Below are 16,798 nucleotides of genomic sequence, written 5' to 3' on the forward strand. Positions count from 1 at the left end.
CTAGTCACACAAGAATGACAGAGAAAGTGCAGCCAAAAAACACCAGCAAACTGGCTTGACAGTGGTGAGTACTAACAATAGCTATGCTCATTGTTAACATTCATTATGATAACGTTGAGGATGGAATTGATAAGGATGTGCCGGGCTCACAGCTCACAGCCCCCGGGCCAAAGAACAGAGCTGCTGTGACGGCAACAGACTTTGTTCAGTGGTTAACTCAGTTAACACAAAGCACACACGCACAGCAGAGAGCAGTCACGGCACTACAAGCAGAGGGAAACAGCTAGTTTGGCTCTGCCCACGGTACAAAATCCACCAACGCTCATTGTTGGCAATATAATAAATGTGTCGAGTCTTGTTTGTTTGATCCCTATAAAAACCAAAAAAGGGAAGTATTTCTTGACAAGCAACAATTAAGCACAGTGACTGTGTGGTTGTCATATATATAGTTCTGTTACACTGTGTGGTGTCACAACAAAAATCAAAGTCCCTGCAAATTGTTTAGAAGTGTGGGAAATCACTTCTAAAGATCTAAAACATCACAGTACGGCAAAAAATAGGCAGATACATGCAAAAAAACATATCAGTAGATTGATCATCTGTTATGAAGTAATGGGGTTGAAGGGTTTGGGGTTCAATGAACAAATGTGCTCACGTCAGGTTCTCCACAGTCACACTCTTCTCCGTCCTCCACAAAGCCGTTGCCACACTTCTTGCCCCCCACCAGGTCCTTCATGTTGGGCATGTTGTAGAGACACATGCCCCCTCCCTTCTGGAAATAGCTGTCCAGGTCTCGTTTGCTGCAGCGGCTGAAAACACGTGGGAATGGATGCCTGAAAAAAGGGAAATCTTCATTAAATTTCTTGAAAAAAAATATATCCCATTAATTATTCTTTTCCTGTCTTGCTTTGCTGAGATGTAACAGTCGTTCTTGTGTTTCTGTGTGGTGCTTTGTGGGATTGTGGGACAACCTACGCAGGCTTTCACGACAGGGAAATGTCTTCTTTTATTATGTTTTTGGTCATACTATTGAAGCTGGTGCAAAAGAAAACAAAACAACCTCAATGAAAACTGGTGATAAAAAATCCATTATAGTCATAATAAAGCAGTACAAAAGTTTGTGTTTTACATCTGAGAACTTCTTAAGGCAGCCACATTAATATGTAATAGTTGTTTTTGCCTTCAGCTGCTAAAAGTGTTTTTCATATCCCAAGCTGTTAGCGACAACAGCTGAGTGTGAGCAGGTTGTGCTGAAGCCTGATGTGTGCCTGAGGCTCACCCGGTGGCAGCAGCCATCACACAGCCTCCCTGCTCAGCGGTGGCCTCCACACAGCAGCCGTCGTGGTCGTGGCTCATGCCGAAGTTGTGGCCGATCTCGTGGGCCATGGTGGCAGCAGCGCCGATGGACAGCTCTGAATGGTCCTGTGGGCAAATTGGAGGGAAGACTCATTTATATTACTCCAATAACATCCAGGCTGATAGACATCAGTGTATTAATTCAGTTAGGATCAAAAGTACAGAACAAGCTTGCTTTCATTTGTGCCAGGCCATATATGAGCTGTTGACTTATAGACCACGACGACAGGCCACAAGACTTTAACACGCCTGTTATTTCAGTTTATATTGTGCTTCAGTGGTGCATTAAGTATCCTAAAAGCAAATTGAAATTATTAATGTAATTACCACATAACTGGCCTAACCCTAACCCTAACCCTTACCCTTCAGGGACACCTTTGTAATGGTGTGAAATCATACTGTTTTTCAACTATCTTGATTAGGGATAGGACAAAATATCGATACAGCAATATATCATGGCCCTTCCTCTTGCGATATGACAAGTTTGAGATGTAAACGTCTGAAAACTTAATTCAAACAGATGTAAAAGTACTTGGTGAGCCACAGTTTTTCATTCCTTCAAAGCAACATTATACAGAAATTGCCATTTTATGGCTGTTTGACATTGGACTGATGACACACATGGACATGGACAGTTGCAGGCACTAAGCTAACACTCTAAGGTATAATGTTCATCTAAAATAAATAAATATATAATAAATATAAATGTCCACAAAATGTCACATCAACCCGTCTATTGTTTGTCAAATATATTTAGTTCTGGACCAAAGTGGTGAAGCAAACAACTGAACTACTCTCCCATTCCTAGAGCTACAATGCTTCACTGCCATTGTGGATAAGAATGACTTGATTTATTCAGTGTAGAACTATCTGGTGCTGATTGGCTAGTTGACACAAAGCTTTCAGTGGTACACACTACAGCAAAAGAAAATGAGTCCATAAAAGTGAGGCACATAATCATTGAATGATGTGTAGTCTCACTCCTGCAGAAGTAAGAAATGTCTTTGTTCCAAAGGTAAAAAAGTCAAAGTCAAAGAAGTAGAAGTGCATGAAGACACACTGGTGACAGTATTCAGATGAATTTAGCTCCTCTTTGATCTGCTGAAAGCTGTCATTCACTCTCAGCTCTGCTTCTGAATTATGCATACTGTATAAAAAAGGGATGTGTTAACTGTCTGGAAATGCTGAAATCCTTCACATGCTATTTAGCGCTCTGAGGGCCAAACCACAGAGGTGAAGTGTGTGCTGGTTCTGTGGAGGTGAGCTCCGTCAAGCAACGGGACATTTGGATTCTACAGGCTACCTCTGCCCACAGGAGAGCTAACAGCCTATTAGACGCTAATCAAGCTTGGAAAAGCTATCGATCTTTCTGGCTGCGTCTATTCAGTCCACTGCTGCACACATATGAAGCCATACCGTTATACAAGCTGAACAAGACCGAACAGTGGGTGTATTAAAGCTCCAGGCGACCAGGCGAGATTTGACTGTCAAAGAGGGCAGCAGAGAGGAGACCCATCCTTCAAGTAGTCTAGATTTGCTTCATATAGTTCCTTCCTGTTTTTTCAAATAAAAGTATCATGCTTTTCCTGACTGTGCTGCCATAAAAATGAGTAAAGCAGTCTAGTCTGGTGATTTTGCTCCCTTGAGTCAATTCATTTGTCCAGATAAAAAGATAAGACCTTTAAACTCTGGTGGATCAGAACTAAACTGTACCGAGATGCCTGTAAGCAAGCTTGACAATAAAAACAGATCACAACATCAATAAAAGAAAGTCAGGAGATCTTATATTAGGATGATTCGATATTTTTTTCTTATCCAAAATAAAGCCCTTCTCAGGCACCACCTGCACTAGATTGCATTAAATACAGACTTGATATAACTCGTAGGTAATGAACGCTACCTGGTATTGATTTGTCTTGTTGCTGACAAGAAACAAGTCTGAAAAACGCACTGAACAGCTGTCACACAAGATTCAGGCCCATATTAAAACAACCCAGCATTTGAATCAGTTAGTATTTATGTAGGTCGGTACATGGGCAAGTAAGTGTAACATTTATTCCCTGACTTGCGAAATGTCATCACATTTGGGTGAAATTGTGTCATAGTTATCATATGAATTGTTCGGTAATGGCTTTAAAATGTGTCTTGTGAGATCATAGTGGCCTTGACCTTTTGACCACAGTTGGATGGACAACCTGAAAACATATTGCCTCCAGCTACAGCTGTCACTGGAAGTGCTAAAATCACGTCTTTTCTGAAAACACTTTTTCTTGACCTTAATAGGTCAATGAAAGATGTGAAGGACAATTCAGATTAGGATTTAGGAACAGATAACCGTGATGGTGAGGGAATCTAACTGCACTTACACTAGGCTTTCTTAATTAAGTGATGACAAGTGTTATTGCTGTGGCTCTGCCATGGTAAAACTACAATGTTCTGAAGATGGACTACTAAAAGTGCATCTGTGATGCTTGCAGGCTACATAAAATGGACAACCTGGTGAAAAATATCATTCATTGTCATGGTTGGAATTAAAATGTAAAAAAGGAATAGAACAGCCTATGGATGCAGGAAGTAGGTTTGCTGAGGGGGCTGCAGCACCCCCTAAAACCAGCCATGATAGAAACCATCAATGGATTAAAGCTGTAATGCAGACTGAACTGAAGTGTGAACTACACAGCACACTGAGGTCTCTGTTAACTTGAAAGAGTCTCTATTTCTTGAGAGACAGACTGCTGTGCATTGGTTAATATGCTGCGTATAATCTGAGTATAAGGCCGTACATAAACTAAAGAAGCACCACACAACTCAGTCAACATGAAATGTTCACTTGGTTGTTCTGGCTGATACAGACTGGATGTATAATGTCACATGTTGATTTTGTGAACGGCCAAATGGTGCTTCATTTAAATGTTGCTGCCGCAGAGGATTGTGGGACAGGAAAAGAAGAAAGAAATCATTGAAGCACCTTTTCTTTAGCATTTAAAATTCTAACAGCTCTTATTGCTGCCAATTACACAGGACTAATATGATCACATGACCTCTGTGTTTGGTGAAATATGGTCAGTGAAATGCAGAAGAATTTTGACCTTCCAAATTACAGACATGACAGATTTGCACAGGATTAAGATCGTAGACAACCTCTACAATTATAAGAAACTACCAGAGGTTCACAGGTAATCCTAGTCCTGTGTGAAAAGGGCTTTAGTTTAAGATATTTCCCTTCTACCAGGATACTGTTAGTATCCTGCCACAGGCTAGCTGGGATGATGTCTGAGCTTCATATCAGAGGAGGCCCATGCTAGTATTCAGGGAAAACGGTAACATGCATTCGGCATCGATTAAGAACGGTGGTTCACAGTGGCTCTGTTGTTTTGGAAGTTCTAATACATTCCCTGTTAATGCTTATGAAGCAGGGAGCAATCATTTTGTTTTGGGGATTAGCTTTCTCGGCAGAATCTTCGTTGCTGTCTGGTTCATTAAAAGCTCAAACAGAAGAGCCTTTTCTGCCAAATATAACTGTATTACCGTTTGCTATAAATGGTCAAACGTGTCTCTGACTGAAAAGAAGCACAGCAGACATGCATCATAAGCATGCAGGTGTACAACACGGACATTATAATCCGACAGTATCACTGCTAATCTGTTGATAATGCTCATACCAACATGGTTTGCTGCGGCAGCCCCCCCTCCACTATGTTCCTGTGGGCGTTTATTAGCGGGGGATTTGCTCACTCAGCAGAGTCTCTTCAGACAAATCTAACTGGATGACTGTTTGATATAAACGGGCCATTCCTCATGTAAGTCTTTAATAATATCTGTATAGTCCGAACGAGTAATTGACTATTAGAAAAAAGGTAGATGAACAATTATTTTAAAAAATTAGTTGCAGCCCTTCAACTCTTACATACTATGACTTTTAGAGTGGCGTAGCCTCAAGTAGCTGCTCTCGTGCCTGCAGACTGCTGTTATCCATTTTGCTGATGAAGACAGTTGGATCTTAAGATGCTGAAGTTCAAAAGTCTTTCATGTTGTTGGCATTTGGTTACCACTCTGTGAAATTACGAAGGAATAATATTGCATTGACCTCCCCTGAATTGGGGTGAAGGCATAAACCTTAGAGAATGAAAGTTTCATGTAAGTATTAAAGTCGCATCCATCGATTTCTTTGGCTTCTTTAGCAGAGTGAGTCGTAAACACAGAACCTGATTCATTATCGCCTTATAAAGTAATGTCAAATCAGCAAACAGCTGCATGTCTACACATCCAGGAGACACACAATAAGAGATGTTCCGTGTGCTTGAAGTTACACAAGTCGCTTGTGGTTTATGGATATTAGCCACTGGTGTACAGAACGCTGCTGGGAAGTAGCAGGGTCCCTTTTCTAATAAAGGCTAGGGTTAGATTGGTGTACTCACTGATACCGACACCAGCATTTTCAGCAATATCACAGACATTTCTAATACTGATATAGGTATGGTAACAACCCTCCATACAAGTCATTTGTTGTGTTTCAGTCTAATGTTTACACTCCTTTTAGCTCCATTTCTGTCTCCACCAACTGTCTCCACTAAATATCTGTCTCTTTAGCTGCTAAATGCTCCACTGTGACCACCAGTTAGTGTGTCTCTCTTCTGTTTGGTGCTTAGCAGGTAGTGTATTGGAGTTTTATCAGAGCTTTTACACAGAAAACAGCTGCATGCTGCTGAAAACGTCATTATGAGAGCAGTGAGAGTGAACCAAAGCAGTTAAGTGACTGTCTGTAAAACCAAAACAATGAGCTGGAAGAGACACCTTACACACAGCGAGTGGAGGACGACAAGAGAAATGTATTCCCACGTACCACGTTGATGCCTCCAGAGTTTTCCAGGCTGCACATTCCCTCCAGCGGTGCCATCCCGATAGTCGTCCCCTTGAAAATCACACCGCTATCAGAGACACACACACACATACACACACACACACACACAAACGAAAAATCAGTTAACCTTAATCTCCTCCGTGCTCACTTACAGGCTCCACAGTGGATGCACATTGATTGCAGATGCAGCAGCAGTGCAGAGTGGCAGACGCGACAAGCCTGTCAGATGTGGTCGAGGGCGTGTGAGGAGCCTCAATCCACCATGTGGTCTCCTGACAGTTGTCTCTTCACATCCAAAAACAATATCAAGCCCTGTCTGATGAATCCAAACAAAATAGGCCCTTCGGTATCAGCACAACTAATTATGGAGCAAGAGGGGCCAACAATTACTGCTAATGGATGAATGTGCGGCTGTGTATGTGTGTCGTAGTGTGTGTACAGCGGCAGTCAAGCTGTGATGCTGCTACTGCCGGCATGCTGAGGTGTTCAGCCCAATTACAGCCGACTGAAGCCAGATCTTTTGCTTAATAAAATCTCTGTTTAGTTAATCATTTGTCGGTTTAAAGACTAACGAAATATGAAATGATCTGACCCAAAGCTGAGAGTGTGTCTGTCATTAGGGCTTCATCAGGGCATGGGAGGGCTGTGTGGGAGGATGTGGAGTTAATCAGATGTTTTTATTCAGTGAGGTACAATGATGATTATGAACCGGTGTACAGTATTAACATCAGGAGGGCAGAGTGTCTGCAGGTTCTCACTGCAACCAAAAACTACAGCAGCTCATGTTTCTGATTAGTTCCTCCTGTGGAAGAATGACCGATCAATGTAACAGATTGGTAGAGTAGCCAAAAAATGTACTAATATTTACTGAAAAGACGACTTGAGATGTGCAAATCTTAAATTACCAGCATGCTACTGCCTTTTCCTGATACAATAAAATCTAAATGACATGTAGTTTCATATCACCACATCAATATCATATTGACATAATGCCTACCCTTAGTTTATGGCTTTACACGTATTAGCATTAACATACCAGACACATTACTGCCCTCTGCCAGTTCAGTGTCAGCATGGATCTCTGACCTCAGACCACTGCTCACAACTGGAGCTCCCTGCACTCTCATTATGGTCTGTTAATACAAGCAGCTAGCACTGTTGAAAGCCATATTCTAACAGTGGAGAAAGACAAAAAAAAGACAAAACTAAGGATGTTTTGTCTCATCTGAGTCTCCCGCTGCAGCGCCAGCCATTATTCTGCTATGAATAAAGTCATTAGGGGTCATAACAGAGTGCCAGCAGACCTGGGATCAGCAGACCATCCTTACTGAAATTTCCATGATTGCATAAAACAATGCATAAATAAGAATAGCACTCAGTATAGAACAGTCCACTTCAATCAAACCTAATCCAATATTAAATGAAATTTTGAAATCAACGAGAGACAGATTTTTATTTGGATCCGCAACAGCTGAACAATTGAACTGTACTCAATCCTAGATACACTGATACACCAGATTTTCTTTCATCAAGATCCAAGCAGTATTCCCTGAGAAATTAACAGAAATGTGGAAAAACACATGCTAAAGAAAGTGAGAAAAATAAATCATGGAGCCCAGACCCATCCTCCATCCAAGTTTGGTGAAAATCCATTCAGTAGTTTTTATGTAATCCTGCTGACAAATCAACCAACCAACAAATGGACACAGGTGAAAAAATGATCAATGGATGTATCCAGATGTAGTAAAAGTAATGATTTTTCTCTACACTACACTACAGTATGCTAAATGAAAACTACTCAAGTATTACTCAAAACAGTTTGTTAAAGCAGCTACACTTTCATTTTGTGTTGATTCTGGCGACCCCTGTGGACAAAAGTGGTATGAGCACCAGCAGGTCCTGTCTAAAGACATTGATCTGTCTAGTGTGAATGAAGAAAAGAGGCAACACATCTTTAATACTAATTTTCTTCTTTAAATGTATGTATGAGTGACTATGTTAGATTCATAACTGTAATATGACGACTGTGAAACAAAGTAAACTTTGTATTTACTGCCGTTCATTCACCTACATGTAGCCTACAACTAATAGATTTGGTTGGGTTAGGGTTAGTCATAGTAATTATACTGAGAAAGCTAAAGTTATCAATATTAATGTAATGATTTTGTGGGGACTGGTTTATGTAGGTCATATAGAGGCATCAGTAGTAAACTGTTTCACACCCAGTTCAAAACACCTTGGAGTACAATTAAGTACATATAACACAGTAAATGCAACTTGTTACGACCCAACACTGGTGTTAGGGGAAAAAGTTTCTTCCCAAACATGTCAGGAAAGTGAGAACAGACACGTTCACAGATGAACAGATGGACGCTGTGCTTAATGTCGCATGATCAATTAAGACACACAGATGTTCATTTTTCCACAAGAGTTTATCATCTGTGTTCTGCTGTCATGTCTGGACCTTCCACGAGTGACTCTTGCAGTTTGAACTTTTAGCTTTTTCTGTCTTTGTTACATTGAACTTGATCATACATGAACTTCTTTTGTCTGACTTACATGGTAAGTCAGCACTGGACATGAAGTCATGGCTGCCTGCTTAGAACTAGTACTTGGAACAGTATTTGCAAATGGTAATAGAGGGACCAGTTACTTTCTAGAGGCAAGGTCCATGTTTTATTTGATCACTGAGTGTAACACTGTGTCTTCACTGACCACATGGTCAAGTCAGAAGAAAAATGTACGATTCAGTTTACAGTCACAGATAAGAATGTAAAGCGTAAGCAGTTAAGCGGCTGGTGTAAGCAGATGCAGCAACAGCTGCAGTCCCTTGTCAGTGTCAGCGGCGGATCTGTTCAGCCACAGAGCTGCTGTGCACTCACACTGCATTACATTCTAGAGCAACTTGTAGATTGAATTTCTTGGTGAATTTATACTTACCAATTGAAATAAACAATTTTAACAATTCAAATTCTTATTTGAAAAGCAAATATATAATTGTATTTGTTATACAAGCCATAATTGCAGAGCTCTGACCATGCCACAACACACTTTGCAGTAGCAGGTGGTTGTGGTGTGCGCAGCTGTCAAACAGTCACTCTGGCTTCCTTTTTTCTTTTTTGCAAGTTCTAGTAGATTTCACACTGTTGTCACATTTTTGTGAATTCTGTTTATGCAGACTGAAAAAAGCCCACAGTTTGGCGAAAAGTTCCTGGGTGAGCTTTGTGCAGGTGAAGAGACAGGACTCCACTGCTGCATCTAGAATGAAAAATACAGCTGTGTGCAGCACAACTCATCGTCTCCCATTTCTCTGTCTGTCTCTTAGTTGATCTCTTACTCTGCTTTGCTCCACTGTAGTAGAACACTGTCAACAAAAGCCTGGCAAGCTGATCCTGACACATTAGTTTCTGTTGTAAGTCTCACTATTTTATTCTGTATTAGTTTTGGTCCTGACTGATGTGAGAGCAATCTTTACACAAAGTTAAGTGAAACGACACAGCGTTACGTATCCACTGATGTTATTTCTCTGTGGGCTGTCATAAGTGTATAAATATCTATCTATTTTTGTTGCTCTTGATTCAGCTTGGCTGTTCTCACCTATGTGATGTCACATTCGATTTCTTTGTGTTCAGGTGGACGTAAAAACGTATGAAAACTAGTCCAGAGGTCACTGACACAAATACACATCTGTTTGAAAATCATATAAACTGGAATAAATAATTTTCTCACACATGTCCATGAAATGCAGCAACACCGCAACAACTGGCAGTAAAGAAGAAGTAACAGTAAAGGTACAGATGAAGGTAAATGATGCAGATTTCAAAATGTTAAAAATCAGCTTTCCAAATGTTTCTAGAGGGAGGACATGCATCCATAATGTTTCTTAAATCCCAAATGTGTGTCAACGGATTTTTTCAGCAACGTTACGGCAGCAGAAAGGACTTGTGAACAGAACAAACACATCGTCCCCTCATAAGTTGACACAGTAAACTTGTTGGCTGACAGTTACTTGCTTACACATCCCTCACAGCAACATTAACATGAATTACTGTCTGTGTCCTCCTGATGAATGTAGGTACGATATTCATTCCTTTCTAGCTCTGCTTTGGTCTCCACAAACTCCTATGTAACATATCTGGCTCGTTAGCTTCTAAATGCTCCATTATTGCTGTGGTCCTGCTGCATGGTTACGGCTCAGCGCGATTCAACTCGCATGGAGCTGTACTTTTTTGGTTTTTACATTGTCAAAAGTTGATAGTACCTGAAACATTTTGGCTGGAACGCAACGCTGGGACCAGAACTACAAACACGTTTGCTCAATAGCATTTGGCCTTCCAATTAATTAGCAGTAATGATACGTTTTCTTCTGGGTTTTGGACAACAACACTGAGCTGTTGGTGAGAGCATGTAGGACACAGCGCTGATGCCCTCCCCTCTGCGAGCACAATGCGCTGATAGTGAAAACATGAAGAGTGACCAAAGTGTTGCTTGGTAGACAGAGGTGGAAGATGATGTTTTAAGAAACTATTACTCCCCACCTCAACTAGAGAGATGAAGCGGCAGTGATCGAGGGAGCTAAAGAGAGAATGTATTTGCTGTATTTTTGTCACCTTCGATCCAGAGGAGAGACCTCTTTGTCTCGTGAGGCTGTCATTAGTGCTGTGCAAGGGGCAGGGCAGCTCTCTCCGCACGCACGCTTTCAGAAACCTGCTCTGATGAGTGTCTGGTTAAACGATGGGGACAATGCCTTGTGCAACAAGTAGGATATGTAAGGGCGGAAACACGAGAAATCTTTCCCAAGATCTAGTGAAAGTGCATCACTTAGACCTACATGCAGGCGGAAGAAATGCAGCTTGGAGGTCATGCCTTGTTTCCTCATCCACCTCGGGTGTGTTACTGAATTAATTATACAAATTATTACAAGTAACTGAAACCTGCTGTCAGCTGAGCTATAAATATGGTGTGTTCATACATTCAGTCAGAAATGGTTGTGCAGAAATCCACAATTTTCTCTGTATGGAAGATACTTTTGGTCGTTATTTAGATTCCAAACAGAAATTAAAAGTCATATTATTTTAGCAACAACTGTGAATAATCAAGTCATACTGAAGTCAAATTTAAAATGCAAGGGCTGAAATGGAAATGCTCAAACTGAAAGCATTTGTAAACATCAAATTGTAAACGGTAATGGATATAAGACAAGGGAAACATGAAATGTGTAACTAGAATGGGGAATAGTTAAGCTTAAATGGAAATGTGTTAATTAAATCAAGGGGCAATAGCCTCTTAGTGGGTACAGCGGTCTTAATAATGAGTCAAATTTAGGAAAAGAGAAATCTATGAATGTAACTTGCGAATGTAATAACAACTCAACTCATTCCTAAATTGCTGACAAAAGAATATTCTGCCTTTTTTTTGCACGTGAGCATTTCAAATCCACAAATTCATATCATAAACTCTACCACTGACTAGCCCAGTAACCAGTTGGCCAGACACGGTCCAGCCATGGACGTTTGTGCAAGCGAGGGTTAACTGCCTCTAGGGTTGTGCTGAATAAATCTGACAATAGTGCAGTGTAGATTAAACGACCTTGTTCTTGTTCTCTGTCTGTATATCTGCTTTTCTTCATTCACTATGTGTCCGCTGTCCATTCCTGTACACCACTCTTCTGGCAGATACTATAGACCACGTACCTGCTCGCAACATCACTGCAGCCTGTCTTTTCTTATCTATCCCACCCGCTCCACACACACCCGACACCTTGTCACAGAGGGCCTGTGGAACTGCCAATCAGCTGCAAGACAGAGTTCCTCTCTGGCTTCGACTCCATCTTCTCGCCATCTCTCAAAACCCTTCTACACATACTGTCCCTATCTGCCACAACCTGCGCTCCCTGTTTGTCTCGCCTCACTTGTCCTCTCAACTCACCTGACTTGTCCTCCTCTCTAGACTCTCGGTCCTCTTACCTCTCGGCAGGCTCTCCTGACCCTTCTAGCGTCAAGGTTGACAGACTCAGAACCACCCTGGCAGCTGAAAGAAAATGCCGGAAATCCAAGCGCTCTGGGGACGCTCAACTTGTTCCTGGCTGGTCTTCAACTCCCAAGTTCTCCCTCAGTAATCTGAGCCTTCGCACCCTCCACTGACTATTGTTTGCTTCTCAAATCTGATTGACAACACTGGTACTTGCGGCTGTGGCTCAGGCGCTAGATCAGTCATCTACCAACTGGAAGGTCTGTGGTTCAATTCCCTACATGTTGAAGTATCCTGAGGCAAGATACCGAGCCCTAAATTGCCCTGTTGGCTCCTCCTTGGTATGTGTATGATTGCTTATTGCTCCTGATGAGCAGGTGGTGCCTTGCATGGTAGCCTGGATGGCTAACGGCAACTTGTGTTGTAAAGTGCATTCAGTGGTCAGTTAGACCAGAAATGCGCAAGATAAGTACAGTCCATTTACCATTTACTTGGCTATCATCAAATCAAAAGTGATTGAAACAAGAATAGAAAAATAAAATAGAACTGAGTCATGTCACTTTTGGGGACACACACCAGTGTGCAATTGGGGACAAAAGCTGCATCCCCAATTTGGATACTGCTGGTCGGGGTTAGTTTAAGGTTAGGGTTAGGGCTAGGTCATGTCACCAGGACATGGTGACATAGGTAAGATGTGTCTGTGTGTGTGTGTGTGTGTGTGTGTGTGTGTGTGTGTGTGTGTGTGTGTCCATTGCTCACGTCAGCAGCTGGGCGTTGTCGTGTTTCTTGCGGGACTTCAGCTTCTGCCTCCACTGGAGGAAGGACCAGAGGGTGGCGTTTGGCTCCTCTGTGACAATACACTGATCCCTGTCGGTCCAAACCTCCAGACCAATCAGAGGCACACGGATGTTCAGAGCCCTATAGAACTGAACACACACAAAAAACAAATATGTACCTGCACACGCTCACACGGTTGTCCACAAGCTTGTCATAAGCTCCCATAACACAGTCTGGCCACATAAGTGAATTTCTCCCCAATCTCCCCTTGAGGGCTCTTGAAGGACACTATTGATTAAATCCTGATGAGGCTTCAGTGGACAGCAGATATTTGTGCTTCAATCACTCATTCGTTACTTGGACCATCAAAGACAACACACTTCAAAGTAGATTAGTAATAAATGAGATCAAGATACAGAATGCCACAACTGTACAACAATAACTATGAGTTGTTAGATGGAGCTGTTTGTTCTCGTGAGAACTGCAGCAGGAGAACCCATCAGCCTTACCTTATCCACGTAATTGGCAATTTCCATTATCCTTGTCTTGGTCTTTTCATAGTCCTTATTCTGCCGTCTAAACTGCAGGACGGGGAAGATGGGGGTGTATTAGTGCATGAATGAGGTCAGGAAAATAAATCAAATGTTCGAGACAATCCTTTCTAAAGTTCTTTGCAGAGACTAATGGCTCATGAAAACAACACTAATATCCGACCAGTCCTGCTTTACCACTTATACCCAGTCCATCATCATAATTATACCAATTACAGAAGGAGAGGACCAGACCCTTATTGGTCACCATGTGCTGTTACCATGGCATTAATGTAGCAGACAGAACCCTAAACTGACTTTTATGAAGATATAGCATCTCATCACTGTAGCTTAGTGTCTATCTAAAAGCCCTCCCACCTTTAAAGTCCACCTAGATACGCTCCCTTATTAAGCAGACAGCTCCTTCCGCTTCATCTCCACATGCTTTGACTCGCCATGTCAGCTCCGAGCTCTCAGTATGAAAGAGCTCCATTAGCTCAATGAGATAATTGTTAAAGATGTGGACCGTGCTTCCGCCCTCGTGTGTAATTTGATGGTTGTCTGACGTCAGTGGACTTGTGTGTGTATGTGGCGCTCACACTGATGTGCACAGAAATATTCTGCTGTGGACTGGAAGGGGCTGGAGGAGAGTTACTGTCAGCTTACCAGTGTGTTGTCAGCCACTATGTACAGCTCCATGTACTTGGTTGTACCCCAGGTGTTTCTTTTAACCTGACAGTAAAGACAAAAGCAGATGGGAACATGATTACGTACAGGATAGCAGTCTTTGGTTTGCTAGATTACCCAATACACTATACCATACTGTACTTCACTATTCTCTACTCATCAATCAGTGTTGGACAAGATTCCTTCAAAATGTAATGCTTTACATATTGGTAAGTAATGTGTTGCTTCACAATATGACTATGTTTGCATTACTTTCACGAAAGTGACCGCAGAAGTAAGACTCATTGAGGGAAATCGAAGCACAGAAACTCAAGTTTATTGCAGTTCTTTACAAATCCAGTGGGGGGGGCGATATTTTATTGCAACCTCCGGGGCTGTTAAACGAAGCCTGTGAGGAAGTACCAAAAACTACAATCCCCCAAATGGCCACTTGAGGCTGGTTCCAAAAGTGAGTCAATCCCCACAACAGCTCATTTAACATGGGCATTTTACTGCTACTGGTAGCCACAAGCTGTCACCACAGGTAATTCCAGTCACTGGTCTTCACCCCTGGGTCGTGCTTGTGGTGTTGGTTCCCATCTAAGAATTTTTTATGCAAATATTGTAGAAAAAATGCAGCTTTCTGTGTGATTAATTGGACTAACAGATTGGCGCGGAGGCACAGATGCTGGTGTTTTAGATTAACAGCCAACCCTGTCAGCATTAATCAGCAGACAGCTGCTGGAGCTGGAGAGCTCTGGCGGAGAAGGCCGTGGGCAGAGCCCAGAGCTTCTGGAAGAATAAACACCCGTAGTAGAGGAGCTTGTCAACCTCTACAGCAGTGACAGCGGTGGAGCCAAAATACACAGTACCGTGCTGTGATGCTCTCTTATTTGCAGAATGGAGGGGAAATAAACTTTACTTCATGAACATACAGAGAAAAGATGGGACAAAGAAGAACACAGAAAGATCAGGACTCTCTGGTGAGTGGTGCCTTTTGTCAGAGGCAAAACTAAACACAAACACACACACACACACTCCGTGCTGCTGCTGTTACGGGCGTAAACCCATTTGGAGTAACAATTTGAAACAATTTTGGGTAGCTACATGTTACTGGACATAGTAACTGTAATACTGTTACTGAAATCCCATTAGAAACTTTGTATCACTCCATTATTGCTTTAAGTAATCTATGACTGTACCGCTTGATTTTTGTTATCAGCACTAATCTGTACTATACCATATTAAATTCTGCAACAGTGCTATTCTCTACTATAAAATACTATTTATTACAATACTATACTTTTATTTTAATATATTTGAATGTAAAATTGATTCATAATGCTGCTTCAGGGTTGTATGCCAAGGCAGATATAATTGTTCCCATTAATACATGCAACACAGATACAGCAACTTTTCTTCCTGTAAAACTTTGGTGTACTAGAATGTATGTTCTGTGTTGCACTATGAAACAGGAGTCTGCTATAACTGATTGATTACTCATGTTGTTAACACATTGATTTACGGTTGAATGAAAATACTGTTGTTGTAGTCAAAGAAACAAATATTTTCACCACAAATACTGTAGTATACTATGTAATATGTTAGTATAATATGATTGCAAAAATATACATGACGGAATAAAAGACGGATTCAAAATGTGACAACGACAAAAATAAAATGCATTTGACTTAATTAAGAAGTTTAAAAGGTTAAAACTTGTGTCAGTTGTCATCATTTAATCAAAAAAATAAATAACATTATTTACAAACAGCAAATATGGCAGCAGGCACAAAGAGCAGTACAACAGAACATAAATGTCTAATGTACTGTTTTCCCCTATTACCATCCAGGTTCTCAGTGTACTATGGTCCTGATGCTACAGAGGTTGTATCTCACTAACAGGAATACAACTCTGGGGGAAATACTGAATATAAAAATGTGGAATTTAAAACAGTGATGCAGGTAGATTGATACTGGTGTCAGTAAAAGACTGCAAAACAATCCAAGAAACCAGACCTGATTATTTGACCTAATAAAAGTAAATAATAAAATCTTGCAACTACGCAGTCTGAAAGTGGTGCATAAAGAGTGAACAGCTTAATATTTATAAGTAGCCTCACACCAATCCATGCCATTATGTTAACAAAGCTTTATGCCTCCTTATATCCTTCCATCATTAAGTTTCCACCCTCCTTATACTTGATTAAAGCCATTAGGGAAAGGCTCTGGCGTAATTAAAACTCATTGATTTACGCGCGGCAAGATTGCTGCCTCGGCTCGGTCTGGAGTTAACACCAGTACTGTGGATTGGCGAGGAGTCTGTGGAGCTGTGATGGTAGCCTGTGGAGTTCAGACACACACACACACACACACACACACACACACACACACACACACACACACACACACATCCACACTAATGCATTAACGCACTGCATTGTTTATTTGAGAGGCAAATTGTGGCAAAAGCCTTGGGACTCTGGAGTCTGCTGTGGCTGGCATTCCCGCATAACAACCCAGGATTAATGGGTGGTGGTGGAGGGAATTGGGGGAGCCAAGGGGTATGGTGCAGGAGGGAGGAAGATAAAGAAATAGGGGAGAAGGATGATGCCCTAGTGGAGAGCTAAGAGGGCTT

General features: G+C 41.6%; 1 protein-coding gene across 1 annotated transcript in view; it reads right to left on the reverse strand.

Moving 5' to 3' along the window:
* The window catches only part of adam19a (ADAM metallopeptidase domain 19a), a 194,868-nt gene that overhangs the window by 35,901 nt on the left and 142,169 nt on the right, over positions 1 to 16,798 (reverse strand). Inside the window, exons 7-12 of the mRNA XM_084345056.1 lie at positions 14,161 to 14,226; positions 13,474 to 13,545; positions 12,947 to 13,113; positions 6,200 to 6,284; positions 1,280 to 1,422; positions 656 to 833 (exon numbers count right to left, since the gene is read on the reverse strand). Of these exons, the coding sequence (XP_084201182.1) occupies positions 656 to 833; positions 1,280 to 1,422; positions 6,200 to 6,284; positions 12,947 to 13,113; positions 13,474 to 13,545; positions 14,161 to 14,226 (711 nt within the window). The remainder of the gene's footprint in view (positions 1 to 655; positions 834 to 1,279; positions 1,423 to 6,199; positions 6,285 to 12,946; positions 13,114 to 13,473; positions 13,546 to 14,160; positions 14,227 to 16,798) is intronic.

This window comes from Pagrus pagrus (assembly GCF_965226575.1).
Source record: "Pagrus pagrus genome assembly, chromosome: 22".
NCBI lineage: Eukaryota > Metazoa > Chordata > Actinopteri > Spariformes > Sparidae > Pagrus > Pagrus pagrus.